At 29.0% G+C, this 22,291-nt stretch overlaps 1 protein-coding gene across 1 annotated transcript; it reads right to left on the bottom strand.

The window, feature by feature from the left end:
* Window positions 1-5,920: 5,920 nt before the first annotated feature.
* Window positions 5,921-13,922, bottom strand: LOC137821007 (pumilio homolog 2-like). The gene is made up of 9 exons (XM_068625395.1): window positions 12,359-13,922; window positions 9,589-11,111; window positions 9,368-9,509; window positions 9,011-9,118; window positions 8,692-8,904; window positions 8,501-8,611; window positions 7,426-7,620; window positions 6,613-6,787; window positions 5,921-6,419 (listed from the first exon to the last, which is right to left on the bottom strand). The coding sequence occupies exons 1-9, from the start codon at window positions 12,995-12,997 to the stop codon at window positions 6,382-6,384; spliced, it is 3,144 nt and encodes a 1,047-aa protein (XP_068481496.1). The 5' UTR covers window positions 12,998-13,922; the 3' UTR covers window positions 5,921-6,381.
* Between the last annotated feature and the right edge of the window lie 8,369 nt (window positions 13,923-22,291).

Below are 22,291 nucleotides of genomic sequence, written 5' to 3' on the forward strand. Positions count from 1 at the left end.
ATTCCAATTTATTCTAATTGAATTTCATGTAGAGAGTATACATATTTGCTATTAATTTTTTTTTACAAAAGTTCATACAAATTAAATTAAGACCTGACTGTCGATAGTTTTAAGCATAATACACGTAGAAAATAATTATTATGCAATTTATGAATAAATGTTTAATATATGTGTTTATAAACCCAATTCAATTTCAAAATATAAAAATTCATCACCGTGGTGTTACAGTTGTGAACTTGTGATTGAGTTTGGCCCCTGCAATGCAACTACAGTCGAGTTCCCTGCATCTGTAAGGTTAGTTCAACTTTTTAATTTATTATATTTCATATTTTAAAATTAGTACTTTATTTAAAATTTAAAATATGTATGAAAATGTTGGAATTAATTTTATTTAAATTAAGGTAAATTAAAATTAAAAAAGTAAGGTTAAAATGAATAATGAAAATTTATTTCAAATATGGATGATATTTATGTTGATTTTATATTCTTATTATATATTAATATTAGGTTTGAGGATGTCCGACGTTTCATAGACTATTTTTTTCTGCATCTTCATAACTTGAAAAATACTTTTTTAGTCTTCTTGTGCCACCTTCATAGAGTAGCTTTCGAATAATGTAATTCGGATACACATTTAAAAAAAGACTTTCAAATTATGTTATTTGTAAGCTAAAAAGGATTTCCAGATTATATAATCCAGAAACTAATCATGCACATGAAAAAAACCTTCGGATTATGTAATCCGGAAGCTAATTACAAATTTGAAAATAAACTTCCAGATTATATAATCCAAAATATTACAAATAATACTTTTGAAAATATAAAAATATATGGAGGTTGAAGAATAAACAGTCTGTTTCATAACGTGTAATGTTTAGTATTAGATTTGAGAATGGTCGACCTTTCCTAATGTATATTGTTTAATTTTAGAAGTTATTTTTTAAATGTTGTGTCGTAATTGTTCTGTGTCATATATTGAGTGAATCTTGAATTTTTACTTGAGATTTAGTATAAAGATAGAATAATGTTTTTAATTTAAATTATTCGGTATATTTTTATTTAAAAAAAAATAGTCAGTAATTAATATATTGAGTTTGAATTGTCCGGATATATTGGAAAAATTAAACATTTTTTTTTATAGTTTAGTAGTATGTATATTTAAATCATATTACATATATTTTATGAATTTTTTATTAATTGCATTTTGTATTGATTTTATGATGCATATATTTAATTATAGTGATTTAAGGTTGTCAATTTTATTTTGTTAACCTAAATAACAATACAAAATGTTGTCTAATGAAGCAATATTGGTTAAAGTTTATGTACTAATGAAGTATAAAAAAAAAAATTTTGTTATCACACATTGCTTTCAAAAACAATACCTATTTATGCATAAACCAATTTCTTCTCTTACGTAGTAATTAATTAAATTAAAGTTAGATAAATGTAAGTGGAATAAGTAAGTTGTATGAGAATAGCATTGAAGAGTTTATAACAAAATGTAAGATGTGAATGAAATATATTATTATACATGTATTAATTGTTTAATGGAAGACGTTTATAAATTCACTTGATACCAAAACATTTTTTTTATGATGGTTTTTAAGAAGTTATATGACATAGTGAATTTCTATAGGGAATTTATAGACCTCCTAATTGTATCTCAATCTTAACAATAATAATGTATTAAATTTTATTATTTTTAGACAAGTTAAGTTATTAGTAAATCTGAATAAATATAGAAATTTATTTCATTGGTAATTTGATATGTCTTTTTTATTTATAGTCAGAAAAAAAAAACAAATACAATAAAATTGTTTAAAAAGATTGAACATGTAGAGCTGATATCTTAATGGATATAATAACATCAATTCACATCACTTAAAACAATAACATATACAAAAATAACATACAAATTCACTCATAAATATTTATGTAGCACAGACACTGACACTAATACGATACGGAGATACGTAAAATCTCTAAAATGTAGGATACGGGGACACGGATCTATATATTATATAATTATGAATTATATAAATTGACAATAAAAATTTATGTGTACAAGTATGTTCCAGATTATTTTTTGGAGCGGAAATATGTTTTTCATGACTGGTTCATAATGATTTGTTTATTAGTTTTATAATCATAATAATAATTTATAAAAAAATTGAATTTTAAAAAAATTAATGTATTCTTTCTTTTTAAAATTGTGTTAAAAATGTACTAGAACTGTCAGAAATTTAACAAATACTTTTTAAATTTGACATTTCACGGATACGTGAGTGTCGATGTCCGACACGAGTATCGAACACCGACACGCCATTTAATCCAATCGGATATAACATCAGTTTATATATTACATACCAACTAATACTCACAAAAATAAACTATGTATCCTTTTAGAGTGTCACTACAAAAGTGTTTGTTATTAAAAAAATATTATATCAGTAAATCATAACATGTTTTAATAGGAATTATGAGAGTCTTTTATTAAACAAAGCTAAATTTGGTTTGGTAGGTAAAACATATTTTAAAAATATTTATATACTTTCTTTAGAAAAAAAATTGTTATTTTATAATATTTTTAATTTGTTACTACATTATAGATTTATTTCGAGAAACTGTGTTTATAAACATTTATAGAAGAAAAAAATTAAGAGAAGAAGTGAAATAACTTGTCTTATCAGCTAAACTTAGCTTATATTTAATGCTATGATTTATTTAATATTAATTTTTCCAAATTTCGATTTTTAACTGATGTTTTAAACTTATATTAACTTAAAAACTAAATGTTTTCTTTCTTCGTATTTTTTATTCTAAGAGTAATTATTGAGAAACTTCCCCTAGAAAATTTAAAATATTTGGTTAGTCACACATGAAAATGATTGAGTGATGATATTTTTATATTTTTACAATTAAAGATTTTCATTTGTATTTTTAACACTAAAAAAAATTATGAAATAGAAACAAATTTTAGAAAAAAAAAATGTTGTTATACTGACTAAATTAGATACTATTTTTTAGACTAAAAAATATTAATTTTTAATTAATTTCTATTATTGATAAATAATTTTTAAATTTGTATCTAATTAGCTACAAAAATTTTAAATTTGGTAGAAAAACCTTGATAGACAATTAGAGACCAATTTAAAAACTATTTATCAATAATAGAAACAAATTTAGAAATTAATAAAAAAATTAATCTCTAAAATAATATATAATTTAATCAACATAACAACCAATTATTTTTTTTTTAAAATTGATTTCTGTTTAATGATTTTCTAGTAGTGTAATTAACCATACTTTTCACTAAAAAAATTATTAAATAATAATTAAATTTAGATTATTAAACAATAATTAAATTTTTAAAAAATAATAATTAATCACTATATTAACCAAATTAGATAATTTAGAGATTAAAAAAATTATTAGTAGTTAAAGTGATTTCTATTATTCGTAAAAATTTATAAAATAATTTTTAAATTGATAGTTAAATTAGCTATCCAATTCTAAATTCTTTAATAATTTAATAAAAAAATTAAATTATAAATTAATTAATAGTTAAATTTTGGTAAGTAATGATTAGATATTAATTTATAAATTATTTTATAAATTCTTCTTAAATATTAATATTTTTTTAATTTATTAAAATATATTAATTAATTATTTTGATCAATAAAATTATTTTTTATTTAATAATGTTCTTATATTTAATATTTAGTATTTATTTGTGTTCAACATTTATAAAACTACTTTAAAACACAAAAGAGATGAGGGTACACCAGGCTCAATATTTTTTATTTGTTTGTTTATACTACTAAAAATATGTTTATTTTTTAGTTAATCCACCGAGTTTAATTAACCACAACTAAAATACATAATTATTCCTTCAAAAATCATTATTAACATTTTCAAGTATTCTTTTCAAACTGTTTTTTTAAAACCTCTTTAGGTTTTTAACGTACTCCCCAATTAATCCTTCAAAAATTATTATTAACTTTCTTTAAGTATTTTTTCAATTGTTTATTAGTAAACCTTTTTAGGTTTCCAACGCACTCCCCAAGATAAAAGAGTTTTATTAGTCTATTGATGGACTTTGATGGCATTGAACTATTCTCTTTTATGATTTTTGGGTGGTTTGCGAAAGCTTAATGGTTTATTGATGGATCAAGGCCCTCCTAGGAGGTGTGGCTGCCTTGGAGGTGCATGAGAATAGGGAAATTGAGGAAGATTCGGCCAACCCCTTTTGGTAGGTGAAAGGATTGAAGATTAAGACCTAAATCTTAGGCAAGGGAGTAAAGTATGACTCAAGTTTGGCAGCATAATAATACTCAATTTAATCTTACAAAATGAGAGTCAAGCACCTCCTTATATAGGATTGGAGGGCTGAAATTTGAAGAGGCAAATACAAATGAAATGCTAGCCAAATTACATATAAGTGTAAGCACATGGAGCACATGGCCACCTAGCCTTCACATGGCCGGCCTAGATTAGTGTGGTAGGTTCTAGAAACCATAACTAATCTAGGTAATCCAAACTTAATCCTAATTTGCACAATTAAACAAGGTTCACAATGCTATGCTATTTGCACCACAAATAAAACTATGCTAACGCTTGATGGGCCTTCTTGGAACATCAACTCTCTTGATCATGGATCTTGTTGTCCTAGACGCTCTTGTGGGTACCCTTCATGTAAGGTTGGTCATAGACGCTCTTTTGGTTGTTTTTCATGCAAGGTTACGCTCTTGTGGTTGCCCTTCATACAAGATTGGTCCTAGACGCTTTCCATCAGACTTAGTGACATTTTTCTTTTTTTTCTTTTTCAAAGGATTAGCTTCATAGTATAAATAATTTCTTATATATCTTTAAAGATTTATTATCTTCAATGTACAAGTTCTATGAAATAGACATTTGGGTTCTTGTAAGTTATTCCATTTTTATTATTAGAATTCCATTAATAATTTTTTTGTGATGCTTAAATTACATTTAATATATTTTATAATTATATCTCTTCGACAAGATAAAACAAATTGTTTATCTTATTAAAATGGGTAGGAAAACCATAAATGTATGACTTATAAGAGGAGTTGACATAATATATATTTCATCTACTTTTATTCTCATTTTTAAATTACTTAGATTAAGAGTTTGACATTCATCTTCCTTTACTAATCCTTCCTCACAAAAACATAGTAAAGTAAAAGAAAAAAGAAAAATCAAAGTCACAACAATTACTTCACATCATAAAATCGAGAGATGATAATTTTTTTATAAATTTACACAAACTATATGTTAGATGAACCACGTGTTTAGATACTTCAAGATTTAATTTATGTTACAAATGTCGAATGAAGATTGAGATTAGAATTTTTGAAGTATCAACATATCTTAACAAATAAAACATTAAGTGTACATTAGAAAATGCTTCACGCCAAACCTACTCACACACTGTGTTCACACCCGTGTATAGGACCAAGTCTACTATAAAACTCGACCTCAAAGTCAATGAAAGGACTCAGAATTTTAAAACAAAAACTGAAGGCCATGTTTTAAATGCAACATTTTTCAATTAAGAATAAAACTTCTTTTACCAACGCAGCAAAAACTCAAACCAGCATCAAACCTTTATTTTAATAGAAATTTACACCCAAATGACATTAGGCAACACATAGATTTTATCTAATGATTTAAAAAGGAGCTGTAAAATGGTGCATGATTTGCACCAGGAACGTTGAAACGCAGTACGTTAAAAGAGCCTTTAAAAATACTTCTTCAATCACTTTATATCCTTCTTTTCCATATGTTTGTCCTACTTTTGGAGAACCTTTATGATTTTTGACTTGATTGAATAAAAAGATGGAGAGTGAGGAGTTATTATCGGTATCACAGGAGAAAAGGTAAAGGTAAAGGTAAATTTGCCACAAAAATTATACTCTTGAAAGGGGAAAGAAAGTCAATAACCATACATGACCAAAATAGAAGAAAAAAAAAGGTGTCCTCGTCTACACAAGAACGTCTCGACATGGCATCATTTTGTACAGTCACGTCCACTTAGAAACTACCTCACCATTTTATAATCTTTACACCATAAAAAGGCTTGTATAGTCATATTTCATTTTATCTCCTCTGCAGGGGCCTCAGGTGCATTAAAACATCTGTTCAGCCTCTTCTCGCTTAAATTCTTTGTATAAACTTAAAGCTACAAAATGTACAGTTCTGCAGTACAACCGACAACTTTATTTCCAACTGGCTACAACCCCCATCTTCACAGACAGGAATCATAACCTCTTCATTTGGAAAAAGGAAGAAGAAGAAGAAGCAGCAGCAGCTCACACTAGCCTCAGTTAGCTGTACAATATTATTTTTCTAAGCCACCTAAGCAGGTTGGGGAGACTGAGCAGCAATTCTCCTTTCTGCAACAAATCATACACAACCTTTCAGAAACCGTGCAATACCACAACACATCATAAAAATAGCCTTCATATATTAAACCAGCACAATGTCTTGGTCTTCATGCATGTATCTCTTGTATGCATTTAACATGTGGGAGCACAAAGTGCTCCTCTAACACGCACGAATGGATGTTAATAACAAAAATGTGAGTACCTCCAGCAGCAACAAGTTTTTCTACACGTGCAACGATATGCTTTCCATAGGTGTACTTCTTCAATGCATTTAAATGAACCTTAATTCGTGAAAGAATCAGTTCACGCTGCTGATCATCACATGTTTCCAGCACCTTTTGTACAACGTAATTTGCAAACTGATCTTTCATCATGGCCTGTATATAGAGGAATCTCATTTAGAATTTTGCAAAACTGGGAAGAGGAAAGAGTCTCATCATGCAACAAACCATTATGAATTTCAGTAAGACAGGTAGTGAGAATTAGCTAAAGCCTTCACAACACCGACAAAATAACAATTTTATTGAAAGAATTATTGAGGAGATATAGCATGCCTTCTCCCATAACTGAAACAGTTATGTGACCAGACTGGAGATGGAAAATTTGTTATGGTCAATTACATGAAGGAGATGTTCAATCAAAAGAAGAAGTCCACTCATTGTTTATTGAATTGGGTACAGGATTTTGGTGATGAACCCAACCACACCCATCCATTAATTTAAACATTTTATTTTCAATTTCAATTTATAATTTGTGCATATGTTTTGTTAAAAACAAAGATTTGAGGAAAATCACATGCAATAAAAAAATGAAACTGATTCATCAACCCTACCCAAACTACTTTAATCAGGTCATATAACAAGTTAGATGAACTCAATCCAACTTTACTCATAAACACTCCTGATCCTAAGCTCAGTTAATACAATAGCATTGGAAGTCATTAAAATCAAATAAAATTATGATGGTATTGAACCTGAAGAAAGAGAGTGGATTTGAAAAAGAAAGTTCAACGAACCTGAAGAGGCTCATTTTCATCTGTTGAGCCAAGCATTTCATTTACTAGTAATTGGCGCTCAGAAGGACCTCCAAAGGTCAGACATTTCTCCACAACATTGGAAGCAAACTTCTGTTGACTCATTTGAACAATCTTGCCGGCTAATTCTTTTATTATAGAAGAACGTTCATGAGGCTTCCCATGTTCTAGAACATGCTGTTATCCGGGAGAGAAGAAACCGAAAGCAAGAAATCAATCCACATACATAATAAAGAGTAACACTAGAGAAGTAGTAATTATGGACAAAAAGCCTCTATATCACATGTGAAAAGAACCAATCTTGACGGGCATTTCAAAAACATAAATAAATAAAGCAGGAAGCTGTAAAATAAATTTAGAATTTCAAAAACAAATAATTATAAATGAAAACAATTTTCACTGAAGCGTTACATGTGTTTGAAAGAAATACACATAAAATTCAGTTGAAAATCATAAACAAGAAAAAAAGAAGCTTCCAGTTTAAAAGTTTCATGATAAACCTATAGATAAGGAACAACACTGTAGGCAAATATTAGAAGCTTGCCCAAGGAAAATGCATATATTTTATTCCAATTAACAGATTTGAAGTAAGAAAATTCAATATAAAGAATAATAGTTTCAAAAAACATCTTGACATAAGACCTTTGGTTGTAGTCCCAAAAATTCTTATGTAGATGTTTTTTGAAACTATTATTCTATATATTGAATTTTATTACTTCAAATCTGTTAATTCGAGTAAAATATATGCATTTTCCTTGGGCAGGCTTCTAATCTTTACCTACAGTGTTATCCTTATCAATAGGTTTATCATGAAACTTTTCAACTAGAAGCTTATTTTTTTTTCTTGTTTATGATTTTCAACTGAATTTTATGTGTATTTCTTTCAAAAAAACATCGTGACATAAGAATTTTTGGGACTACAGTCAAGCAGGCTTGAAACCAAGAGTAAAAGCATGCTAAAGTATACCAAACAATCATTAGAACCATAAAAATACACTTCAACTATTATGGCAACAAGAAAGAAGTCCACATTGTCTAAAAAGAAAAAATTATAAACCTGAACAACGTAGTTGCCATACTGATCCTGAGCTAGCATACTAACTGCCCCTAAAATTTCATCCATAACTTTCTGCTGTGTTGTAGGATCATTGCAGTGCTCCAGTACTCTCTGTTGCATAAAAAGCCTCTTATATGACAAATGATCTTAGATAAAACATAAGAGAGACATAACCAGTGAAGAGACCTTACCTGTATTACTCGACAACCATATGGATGGGTTGAGAGAGTCACAACTTGATCAAAAAAGGTTGAGACAATAAAATGGATTGCATCTTCTGGGACGCATTCAATACACTTCTGAATGACATGATTACCATTCTGATCACGTACACAGCGCATGACATTACCATCAAGCTCTTGCACCATCTCTATCTTCTGATCCAGATCAACAACTTCGATGGCCTAAAGAGGGATATATAATTAACAAACAAAAATTCATAACAAACTCAGAAATTTAGAGTGACAAACATACACACATCAGCTAAATGCCAACTTTTATTGTTCATACCTTCTGGATGACTCGGCAACCATACATTTGAAGGCTAAGTGTCAGAACATGGCCAAGAAGTTTGTTGGCTAATTCTCTTCTCTGGGCAGCAAGTCCATGCTCAAAAAACTGCAATATACCATATAGCACTACACTATTAGAATAAAAATATGAGAAAAATGCTTAAGAGATTGTTTTGTCCCTCAGCCCATTCATGTATCTATATATGATTTCTAACATTAGAGATACAAAGAAGCTAATCTGAAAAAAACTACACCTAGGTGACAGATAGACATCATAAAAACAGATTTTGTATCAATTACAAACCATTATTCAAACAAGATTCATGAAATAAAATAAAAAAATATTAATGATTACCTTTTGAACCACATAATTACCAAAGACATCAGTCATCAAAGCAAGGGCATGTGGCATGATTTCCTGATAAACCATGTTTTTTTCTTCAGTAGTAGCTGTTTCAAGCTTTTGTTGAATAAATCTGCTCCCATATTGATCAGCACTGTCCATGACAATAAATTAATCAAAATTATTATTTTCAGGGTGGTAGCATAAGACAAAGATCAATAGGAAAAAAATACCTGAATTCAACAACATGACCAGCAATTTCAGAGAGCTCAAAACACTTTGTTTTATTGCCTTTAAACTCCTCCAATAGAGAAGAAGCAAAACTTTCATCAATGTTCCCAGTATCTACATGCCAAGGTCCCATTACCCCAGCTAAATTCCTCATTCCAGAAGCAAAACGCATATTCAGTTCATTGTGCCTAACAGGACTTCCAGATCCTACTGGAGAAGTGGATACAACAGAGTTTGCCATTGGACTTCCTGGATATGACAACCCAACACCATATGCAGGATTTCCATAATAACCATGAGGAGTGGAGCTGCCTGATTTACCACCCAGGGGTCCATTGTATTGAGATTTCTGAGGTGAGAGGATAGACCCAAGATAAGCTTTCTGAAGCTCAAGTAAGCTCATGTATGAATTACCTAAGTAGGTCCTGTCGACAGAGGGGTCATTAAGAGCACCAAGTTGTGCTGCATACTCAGTTGTCCTCAAGTACTGATGATACATGGGATCAACAAAAGGGGCCTGAAGAGGACTACCTGGAATTTGATTTCCCATCCTACCAAGATTATGCACATCAGATGGAGCAGCAGCTCCAGAAGCCAAACCACTTCCAAGAATTCTTGAGTCCATTCCAGGGGCTGCGATTGCTGATGCCGCAGCAACAGTTTCAAACAATGGAGGCAGATTACCAGTGCCCAGTTGATTAGTCATCAAGGATGCCAATGCTGGATTTCCAGCATATCCACTCAGACCATAGTTACTAAATGACGAATTTGAACCATCTAAAGGCTGGTACTGAAGTGGCAAATTACCTCCTCTACTAAAATGGGAGGTAGGCGATCCTTTGAAATATGAGTTATTGGAAGGAACATTAGACTTTTGTAAGTCAACCTGCCTATCCAAGGATGCATTGTTAGGATCAGAACCGCTCCTGCTCTTACTTGAATTTTGCAAATGAGTTGATTCAGATTTCTTTAAATAAGCATGTTGCTTCCCATGATCTTGACCACCTTGCCTACCAAAAAGATATCCCCGGTGATTGTCAACATCTGATTCAACCTGTGACGGCAAACGGTGATCACCATCTAACATGTCATCTGCTGACAAATTCATCGCTGACAATGCTGCCATAAGATCTGATGACCCGTTGATTCCAGATGAAACACCATTAAATCCATCTGGACTGGAAATACCTCTCTTATCAGAAGCAATGGCTCTGCCACCACCAATAGGTGTGATGCAGGGACTGGGAGCCCTAGCAACATGCTGTGGATCTGGAGTAGTGCTTCTTGATAAGGAAGACCCCACTGCGGCAGCATAAGAATATGAAGCTGGCAGACCAATACTTTGGGAAGAAGATGATCCTTGAACATTCACTCCTGATCTTAGTGCATCTGTGGTCAAAGACTCACGGCGTACATGAGCCAACTCTGTTTCAGCAGAACTTATGATATCATTGTCATCAAATGCATTACGACTGGCTGGACGAGAAGGCGGGCCTGTGACAGAGGTATTACACCTCAAATCATCCTGCACAATTATCGATTGTAAATGATGGGCAGAAGAAAAAGAATATGAAAATAAAGAAATCCAATAAAAACATCAAAGCAAAAATATTATAAATTCAGTTCAGAAATGTCAGCAATTGATAGTAGCAAGAAAAAGAATAAAAATATTGCTACAAAAATACTTTCAAAATGCAAAGGGAAACAAATAATGATTTAAATATACTTTATCCAGATCTAGCAAAAAACATAGACTGCAAGATCAAAATCAACATGTACACCACTTCAATACTGTGATATGTCACATTCATCAAAACTACTGGGTGCAAAGACAAGTCAATCTCCAATTGTTAAGAGTTGATAGCAATTGCGTGAAATAATGTAACTGGTGAAGAAACATAAACCAATACTGAGAGAATGCAAGAGAAAAGACAACATTGAGAGAACATTTAGCAAGGAAGAGTGTCTAAAAAATCTGAATATAAAATGAATGGCACACTGTACTATGAGTATATACAGTGAATCGTGTAGAAGAGACTGTTGTAACTAAATTACTTCAATTGAATAGATTATTTTATAATCTGCTTATAACAGAAACATGTAGATTATATTTTGTAGAATAACTTAAATTCTAATGCCCATGACGTTATACAGTGATAAATTGACTGAAGACTGGAAGGTGCCTCAACCACAAACATGCTACAGTTTACAATATAGTACTACAGTAACGGTAAAGATATGCACTATGTGTGCAGTATTACAAAACTAAACACAAATGGGTTTTGGAAACGTGCCTAAAAGATTTTATGGTGAATGTAACAAATCAACTAGATGTAGCTAAATATAGAGCCAGTATGAAACACAAAGGATAACTAGTACAGGACAATCATTCAGGATGAACAGAAGGATATGAAAATAAAATAAAACTGATGAATTCACAAAATGTTAATCTGCCATCTTCCCATGACAAAAAGCATTACAAACAACGAAATCCAAAACTCAAAGACACAAATTCATGACATCATTTAGCATCCATTGATCAATACTTCACTTACCTCAAGAATAACATGCATTAATCATAACGTTTGAACAATACGACACATCAGAACATAAAAACCACACTTAAAAATAAATTACCAAGTCACAACATGAGCATAAATTAATCATATGGTACAGATAAAAGTGAAAACACAAAATGCCAAATTACACAATCCAGGAAAAATAGAAACAGATGCAGCGTGGAGTCAATCAATGGCAGAAAAGGCAATCCACCTGGAAAATTTCAGCAAAGCTCTTTTGTTTGCTCAGCCCTAGTCCAGGCAAACCAATTAGTCCATCACCACCCCACTCCGCAGTACCTCTTGTTTTTTCATTGTCCACTTCACTCTCTTGATTCCTCATGTTAAAACCCGGTGGAGTAGAAAACATCGACCTACCGCCATTTTCTTCAGTCCTGTTCACTTTCCTTCTATCTCCTATTCCACCAAGAACTGAAGCTCCACCTTTAAGTCTCTGTTGAAACCTCCAATCCTCCTTTGACATCAAAGGAGGTGGCAGCCTAGGATTCAAATTCACATTGGAGTAATAGTACGAAAGATAAGCTGGATCAGACCTAAGCTCTTCCTCAGAAGCAATCCCATTCACATCTTTAGTCCCTTGAAACTCAGAAAAGGCACCACTAGCACCAGCAGCACCGCCACCGCCACCAAACAACCCTCCAACAGCACTTAAAGAACCCTCCACAGTTGGAGGCGCTGATCCACTCCTAAAAATATTAAGCTCTCTCTCACGATCATCAGCCTCTTGTCTGCGTTGCTCACGAAGCAACATCCCTATCTCCTTCTCCAGTTCATCTCCAAAAGAACCCTCGTTACTCCCAATCATCGGTCTTCTTTCAAATTCAGACAGCATTTTTCAAAATCCCAATTTGATCACCACTCTCCAATCACCAACCTCATACAGCTAAACCACATCACTACCCACCACCCCAAATTAAACCCTAACCCAACAAACCCAAAGACTCAAACTTTTCCCACCATGAAACGTAAACCGCCACACCCCATGTTAACAACTTAACAAAAATATTACTGGCGGTTTCTGGAAGGAAATGAAAAACAAAAACAAACAAAAAAAACCAAACTTTCCTCGTACAAACTGCACCGAAGCCACTTCTGAAGCTGAAACAAAAACACCCCAATAATCAAAAACAAAACGAGCCTGCAGAATTCACTCTCTGTTCCCCAGAATTAGTTTCCATAATTACATACAGGAAATTCCTAGGAGAACATGCTTAGTGAGAGGATAATATATACAGAAGAACAAAATGAAGGTGAGAAAGAAGAGGGGGAGAACAGGGAGAAGGGAGGGAGAAAATGGTGCAGTGAGATCAGAAAAAGAAAACAGTGACAGAGATCAATCCGGCGGCGATTGGTTCTTACAAGAACCCTTAGGGTTTTGTTCCATCCACTTAGAGGCTGATTAAATACATATGAAGGTAGGAAGCAAAGCAAGGCAAAACCAAACTAAAAACAACATATTTGGTTTCTATTTCTCCTTTTTAGCTTTTTTTTTTAAAAAAAAGTTTGCAAAGTTTCCATTTATTTATGAATCTGAGAAATATCCAAAAAATATTTGATGTATTTCCTAAACATTAGGGGTAATTGACCAAGTGATAACCGACTGATGTCATTCCGAAAGAAAGAAAAATGGCGTTTATTTTCTTTTTTTGCTGCTCTTCCCAAACCAGAAGCTGTCAATGACTGACACGTTAGTTTCTTAGATTCGCTACATCAGTAAAATATAACAGTAAATTTCGTCTCTCTCTTCACTTCACTTCAACTCTTCTGCTATGTGTTAGTCTTATTATAACTAACTATCATCTTTTTCTTTTTCTTTTTCATTTTCACTACTTTTTATTACTCAATTCATTACGTATAAATACTGTATCTCCTCAAATTTAGCTCTAATTTAGTGTACATTATAACAGACTTCCTTAAAACTAGTTTATTTACAATTTTTACTTATCACATCTTTATGTCATTTTTAGTTTTTTTTTCTCTCTCTGTCATTACACACTACTCTGTAAAAGAATATTTTTAGAACTAAATAAACAAATCTGTTTAAAAAAAAAAGAATGTGTCTTAAAATTATATAAAAATAGAGGATTCAGTTTCACGGATTCAAACTTTCTTTTGTGATTTTAAGAAACCCAAGAAAAAAAATTATATTTTATCTCCATTCTAAAACCGTGGTCTTTTTATTTTTAGACTTTTTTTCTGTTTCAAAACAGTGATTTTTTATGTTTTGTAAATTATTTTCCCAATTATAGATCTTCTTTTAATTAAGAGTGAATAATATCGAATTAGTTACATTGAAGAAAAAAAACATAAAAGAACTAATTTTTTAAAGAATATTCTTTGCTAAATATGTCGAGATTTTAGAAGGATGTTATTTTTAATGGATGGAAAGTATATTGTTTTTCAAATAGTAAGGATACGTCTAATCATTCATATTACAAATTTGAAGCAAATAATCTTTTTAAAAGATAATATAAGAGAAATATAATCCTGATGCAAAATATAATGTATATATGTATATAATGAGTACTATAAGATTTAACATTTTATGTGAGAGAGATACATGTACAGTAAATAATTAATTACTAAATTTTAAAGTCGGTAATAGTGTGTATTGTTTGATGGAAATGGTTTTTTTTAAGTAAAATGTTAGAATGTTGATTTAACCTCCTAATTAAATGATCATGTTTATATGAGATTCTAACACCCTTACAAAAATTATATATTTTACTATATACTAACAAAGCTTTGTATAAAATATATAAATATAAATATATATATATATATTACGAAAATAAAATTATAAGTACATAGTACATTTATCATTTATCACAACAATATATAAGAGTAAATTATTAAAATACTTTTTTTTAGTAAAAAATTGAATATAAAAAAATTAGTTAATAAATCACATCAATTTAATTTGATTCCAACTTACAATAACCATATAACTAAAACATAAATATATACATTAAGTAAATTCAACAAATTGAATATCAACTAACGTTTTTCATAATATTTATATTGTAACGTCTTTCTTAATATTCATATTAAGAATATCTCACCTCAAACTAACATTTGATTCAATAATATATATATATATATATATATATATATTAATAAGTGAATCCAAGAGTAATGAATCAACTTAATATCAATACAACACAACATGCACATCTACATATGTCATTGTGTGAAGGAAACGCTTTCCTTAACTTCTCCTAATTTGATATTTTAATTTGTGTGACATATACCATCAGTGAAGTTATGAGTTATCTATTATAACATAGTTGTCATTATTTAATACACAAATCAAACAATGATTCACCTATCATCTTACCACAAATTTACACTCTGGAAATAATTTCCATATATCATCTAAAAAAAATTACAAATCAATCAAACTTACAAACTAATATTTAGTTTATATTTATAATAAACTTTCACATACAATCCATTAAATATGGACAATAAAACAAATATTTTTTTGCTTCAGTAAACATTTGTTATTTTTTGGAGAAATTTGACCAAGAGCAAAGGTTGAGTTTCAACTTTTTTTTTTTCACTTGAGAGTAAAATCCTTTGGTTGAGTAAAAATAGGATTAAGATTAAGTCTTGGATTTCTATTTTATTTAATCTCAATCTTATTTTCCGCTTGAACAAAAATCTTTTGTTTAAGCAAATATATTAGAAAATCAACCTCGTCTAATGGAATCAAACATATTTTTAAAGCTTTACATAAAATCAATCTAACAAATATAACTTTCAAATATATTCAAAACTATTAGTACGATCTATGATTTGTTGAAACACCATCCTCCACTCATTTCAATTCAATCTTAATCATTCAAACTCAACACATATTTCGTTCACATCAAATTTGTAACTAATATCTGTAAAAAATATAGGAACTAACTATACTCGTCAAAACTGTATTTAAAACTCAGTTCAATAAATTATATACCTTAACTTGCATAATTTAGTCACTAAATCAACTTCTCATCGAAAATATCCAACTAAGATTATTTCAAAACAATCATCTGTTATACAAAACCCAAATAACAGTCAATTTCAAAACATTCATATTATGTTCAAGTCAACACAAGTACCCTACATAGAAATTACGATTTTTGTGATCAAGTCATCTAGATAATTCATCCTAAGGTTCTTTAAAAAAAACATAAATAATTTTTCTTACAATTCTTTATTCCAAATAAAATTTCAGACTAAAAAACTAGAGACTTGAAGTATAATATCCAAACATACTCAAATTTGAGTATAAGGTTAATCAATTTTTAGAAGATAATTTTTCTCAACTAATCATAATTGATAACAAACTCACAAAGAAAGAAAGAGAATAAATAATTTTTATAATAGATAAAAGCTTATTTTGTTTAAAAATTTGATCAGTTAAAAATATCATTTACTCTCTAATTAGTCTGAGGTGTGATGAAATTGTCATGTGATATCACTAGTGAGAATTTAGAGGCAGAGAATAAATAATTTATGAAAGAGGGAGAAAGAGAAAGAAAGGTGAAAGTGAAATAATGGACATAGAGATAGGAGATTAGATTATTTTAAAGTGAATGAATATTTACATCACAATTTTGTTGGACTTATAGGAAAAAAAATCAATTGTTTCATTCATATTTGAAGTTTAATTTATAGCACACGCTTAAGGTTATAAATTAAAGTTCATTGCTTACACTTATAAAAAAATATTAAACACTCGAAATTACATACGTAAAAAAATAGTAAACATGTAAAAATTAAAAATATGAAAATTAAATATAATTTTTACAAACTTGGTAAATGCTTGATAAATTTTTGCAGATATAAAAAAGGGAGATTATCCAACGTAAGAAAGCGTTTGATACCAGTGAAATTTCCAAATTTTATAATCATCAAAACACAAAAATTATAATTTTTTAAATAGCTAAATTTGGTTTGGTTGGTAAAAAAAATTCTAAATATATTTATATAAGTTTTCCGGAAAAAAAAAAGAAGTAATGTGTCACTTTTTCTAAAACATTTATTTTGTTACCATCAAATAGTTTAATAAGCATAACATAGTGTGTTTCGGTAACATTTTTATTTAAAATCAGAAAAAATTGATTCTCATATCCATGAATATGTTTTGTCGAAATTCTGGTCAAAAGTTTTAAAAATATTATTGCATGATTTTTTTAAAAATATAAATTTAGTATGGATAAATTATTTTCCAACTTCAAATTAACATATTTTTTTCTACTAAATGATTGAGATTAGAAATTCTTAAAATGAACATGGTTGACAAGATATCTGAATTGTTATCGAACAAATGATTTACCATGGTATGTAATAAAATTATTAAATAGAGACTACTTTTAAAAATAAAAAATTATTAATTATTATATTAATTAAATTAAATATTATTTTAAAAAATCAAAAATTATTAATATATAAGGTATTTTTTATTATTAATAAATAATTTTTGAATTGATATTTAATTAGTTACCTATTTTAAAGTTATGTAGTTAAAACATTAGTAACTAATTAGGTACCAATTTTAAAATTATTTATTAATAATGAAATTTATTTTATATATTAATAATTTTTTTAAGTATATAAAATAGTGTCTAGTTTATTTAATAATTAATTTTTTGTTTTTAAAATGAAATTCTATTTAATAATTTTTTTAATAAATGAAATATGGAGATTAACTAATTCTTTAACTGTGTTAGTAAACAACCAGTGGACAAAAAGGCTTGTGGAATAGTTAAGTCCAAGAAGGTTTGCCATTGAAGCTTATTTTGGTTGTTTTGATGAAGGAGTGAGGAAGATTATTGATCAATCTTTAATAATAATAATTACAAACTATATTGAGTTTTTACATATACATAAAATAACTCATGCACAAAAGACTTTTATGTTGGAAGGAAAAGAAAGACTTATGAAATGTAGCATTTCTAGAAATGGTAATTTACTATTTGGTGCAAAACAACAAAAAATGTAATACACTTTTATTATATGAATGGTCACTACAAATTTTTGTTTGCTATTTCAAACAAAAATCATGTGGCTTATTGTGCAATAAATAAAAGCAAGTGAGTTTTGAATAAGTATTAATAAGAACAATGTAGAGTGAAATAGGGAGACACGCCTCAAAATTAGTACATATATATTATTTATAGTGTTAGGTGTGCCAGATTTGAACCACTTCCTTTTATTAGTTGATGTGCCTCTTTGATTTGATTTGATTTTATCTATTTTGGTATTGAGGAGTAATAGTTCAATTTCTATATAAAATCACAAATCCAAGACTAGTTTTGGAAAACGATTTGTTGAGTTGCAAGAATCTAGTTTTAGTTAAACTGGAAGTAACTATAAAGTTGCATATATGTGGACTAAATTTGTTCATAAAGATTTAAAGAAAAAACGAGAAAAAAAAAGATAAAATAATTATCTTAGTAAGCTAAAATTTGTTTATGTACAAATTAAAAATAAAAATTAAGAAAAAGTTATATAAAAAAGTTTGTACAAACAAATCTATGTATGAGTTAATCCTCCCTTGTAAAAAAAAAGGTTTCATTTTTTTACTTATGATTATATTAATATTTTATATGAAAAATACTCAACTACCTAATATTTTTAAAGTATTTTTTTATGTTCAAAGGGGATCATCAAAAAGTAGAATATGGATCCATATGGTTGATAAAGTGAGATTGATTCTCATGATTATAGGTCAAGTCATACGTCTGCATTTGTCTTAAGTTGATTAAGATTGATATTTAAAGCTTATAAATACCTCACTTTTTTGTGTTTTTCTTTTATATGTGCATGTTGTATAAGTAGAAATATAACTTGCTTAGTAAAATATGTTCAGGAAGATTTGGAAAGATCTTCTATAGAACATTGACTCATGGAGAACTTAGTAAATGTATAAAATATATGGATAATTCTCTATCTAAATGTATAACTCTTATTATTATATATTTTTGGAATATATTGTGAATAATTACCAAAAATGTAAAATATTAACATATATCAATGAGGTTATGTTATGATTAATGTTTTCTCTATGAAAAAAAAATTTACGAAAAAAATTTACTCCTAATAACAATTATGTATATAATATAATTGAGGTGTTATAGCATAAGCATCTCAACTTCATCAACAACATTCCTTGAGTCTAGATAATTTTATGAGGCATAATCCACCCAAATTTAATGGGAGAGTAAATCCAGATTAAGCACACCAATGAGTGAGAGACATTGAAAAAATATTTGAAGTCACACAATGCCCTAAAGAGAAAATTTTATGTCATTTATAAGTTTACCGAAGACGTTGAGTTTGGGTGGATAGATATGAAGCATATGATGAAAAATAAAGGAGAAAAATGTCACTTGCAGAACATCAAAGTAAGATTTATGGAGGAGTATTTTCCTAATAGTGTCATATATGCAAAAGAAACTAATTCATGCAGCTGGAATATGAAAAATCTTTTTTTAATTGAGTATGCTACCAGATTCAAACATTTGGCTAGGTTTTGTACCCAAACTATGATTGAAGCTTAAAGGTGGTTTGGTTTGAGGCAAGAACTTAAAAAAACGGTAGTCTTAATGTCCATTAAAGAAATTCCTGCTCTAGTGGAGAAAGCAAAAATAATGAAAAGTCCGAAGAGTAGTAGCAGAGTTGTTAAGCCACAAATTGTGGGAGGACCTTCTAGAAGCGAACCTATATATGAAAACAAGAATAAGTCTTACTCTATACCTCAATTCTTCAGGAGTGAATGACCGACCCACTTCTCAATTACCACCTAATGTTAGATGTTTTAAATGTGGTGGACCACATTTTATTAGATTTTTCCCATCTTCCAATGCCAAATGTGACATGTGGTAGATGCCACAAGTATGGTCATGCAACAAAAGATCGTCGTATCCAATTGGGAACCTTAAATATTAGTGGAGCCGAGGGTTTACAATGTGATAGTCTTATTGTAGGTATTTGTTTCATCCTTTGAACATATTTATTTGTATTGTTTGATTATTGGACAACCCATTCTTTTATATTTGTTGGTTGTGCTAAGAAACTCAACTTACTAGTTCGTGAATTAGATATTAAGTTAGTGGTATCTAAACCAACAAAAGGTGTTATATTAGCTTTTTATATGTATGTTGAGTGTTGAATGACTATAATGAATGAAGGTACAAGATCAATATGATTTGTATACCTCTGAAGGATATGGAGGTTATCTTAGAAATGGATTATTTGTTTGCTAATCATGTTCTTATAGGTTGTGGTCGGAAGAAATTGATTTTTCCTAAACCAAGAGGAAAGGGAGGTGCATAATGTTTCATGATTTTTGCTTGTTTTATAAATGATAATAAAACACAAAAGGATATGTATGTAGCTCAGTAGTTTATAGATGTATTTCCTAGTAAGATTTTAGGACTTTCACCTAAAAGAAAGATACACTTTACTATAGACTTAATTCTTATAGCAATTCCTATGTCAATTTCTCCATACTAAATTGCACCAACAAAATTAGCTGAGTTGAAGAAACAACTATAAGCTTTATTGGAGAAACAATTCATTAGACTCAATGTTTCTTCATGGGGATCTCTAGTGCTTTTACTAAAAAAGAACGATGATTCATTTTGATTATGCATAGATGATAAACAGTAGACCAAACTAACCATTAAGAATAAATATCATCTTCTTATAATTGATGATCCGATGGACCAATTGCATGAAGCAATTGTCTTTTCTAATATAGATGTGCGTTCAGGCTATCCCCAAATTTTAGTGAAAGTTTAAGATGTTCGAAACACTGCTTTTAGATCAAAGTATGGTCACTACGAATTTTTGGTTATGTGGTGATCAGTGTTCTGACCATCTTCATGAATTATATAAATTGAATCTTTATACATTTTCTTAATAAAATTGTGGTGACATTCATAAATGATATTTTGATTTACTCTCGTACACATAAGAACGTCCATAACATCTTAGAACTATGTTAAATTTAACTCGTCTCATGTTATATGGACTTTTATTTTCTTTCATCAAATAATTTAATTATCATTTATCATAGGTGTATATATAAATAAAAGAAGTTATATTGAACATGAATTTCTAAAACATAATGTAAATGTAAGTGTGATAGTAACTATATGTAACTTTTTATAATTGAAAAAAAAAACATTTTAACGATACTCTATGAACACCAAACTAAAAATAATGAAATGAGTACTTTTTAGAGTATTATTTAAATTTCAATCATTTTTCTCATCTCTTTCTTTCTATTTCAAGTTAAACTTTTTTTTTATCGCTGATTCATAACTTATTAATTCCTAATCATTAGGATTTATCATTTAATGCTCCGTTTGCTATTTTTTTTTTAAATTGTTTGGTTACATTTATCATTGTACTTTATAATTATCTTCCAAAAACTCACTGTCTCTTAATTATTGTTCAGTTATTGCTTTCTTGAATATAATGAGTATATTTTAAATTATTATGTTTTTCAAAGATCAGATATTTTATATTAAAATAATCTTTAAAAAAATCACTTGGATCGTTTCGTGTTATAAAGTTATTTGTTTTTAATATCTAAAATTAATTTAACATATTTAAATTAAAAATAACGTTTGATTACTATCTTAAAAAGTCCACAATTTTTTTGGGTTTTCGAATTGAAATAGTTTATTTTAATTATTAAATTGTCATGGAAAATAAAACTATAAATAAATAAAAAACGACACTAACAATGATGAAGTTTATTAAACAACAAAAAAAGTTTGTTAAAAACAAGTGTTTCTGTATTGCATGAACGTTATTTACACTTCCCCGTGGTAATAAATGAGCACATATCAAATTCTTACACTTTATGATTATAATATGTTGTTAAGTATTATTATTTTTTTGTTTGCTAACATAGCAACCATAATATTTGAACCATTTAAAAATTATATACAAAAGATAGAAACTAGTTGTTCATGTTTATTATTAAAACAAATAAATAAATAAAACATTCTTCATCATCTACTGTATAAGAATTGGTTCAAAGTTTACATTAAACACAATTTCCAAAACTTTAGTATTATTAACGTAACAACCATCGTTGTAATATTTCAATCGCATGTAA

This window comes from Phaseolus vulgaris, chromosome 11 (genome assembly GCF_000499845.2).
Source record: "Phaseolus vulgaris cultivar G19833 chromosome 11, P. vulgaris v2.0, whole genome shotgun sequence".
In the NCBI taxonomy this organism is placed as follows: domain Eukaryota; kingdom Viridiplantae; phylum Streptophyta; class Magnoliopsida; order Fabales; family Fabaceae; genus Phaseolus; species Phaseolus vulgaris.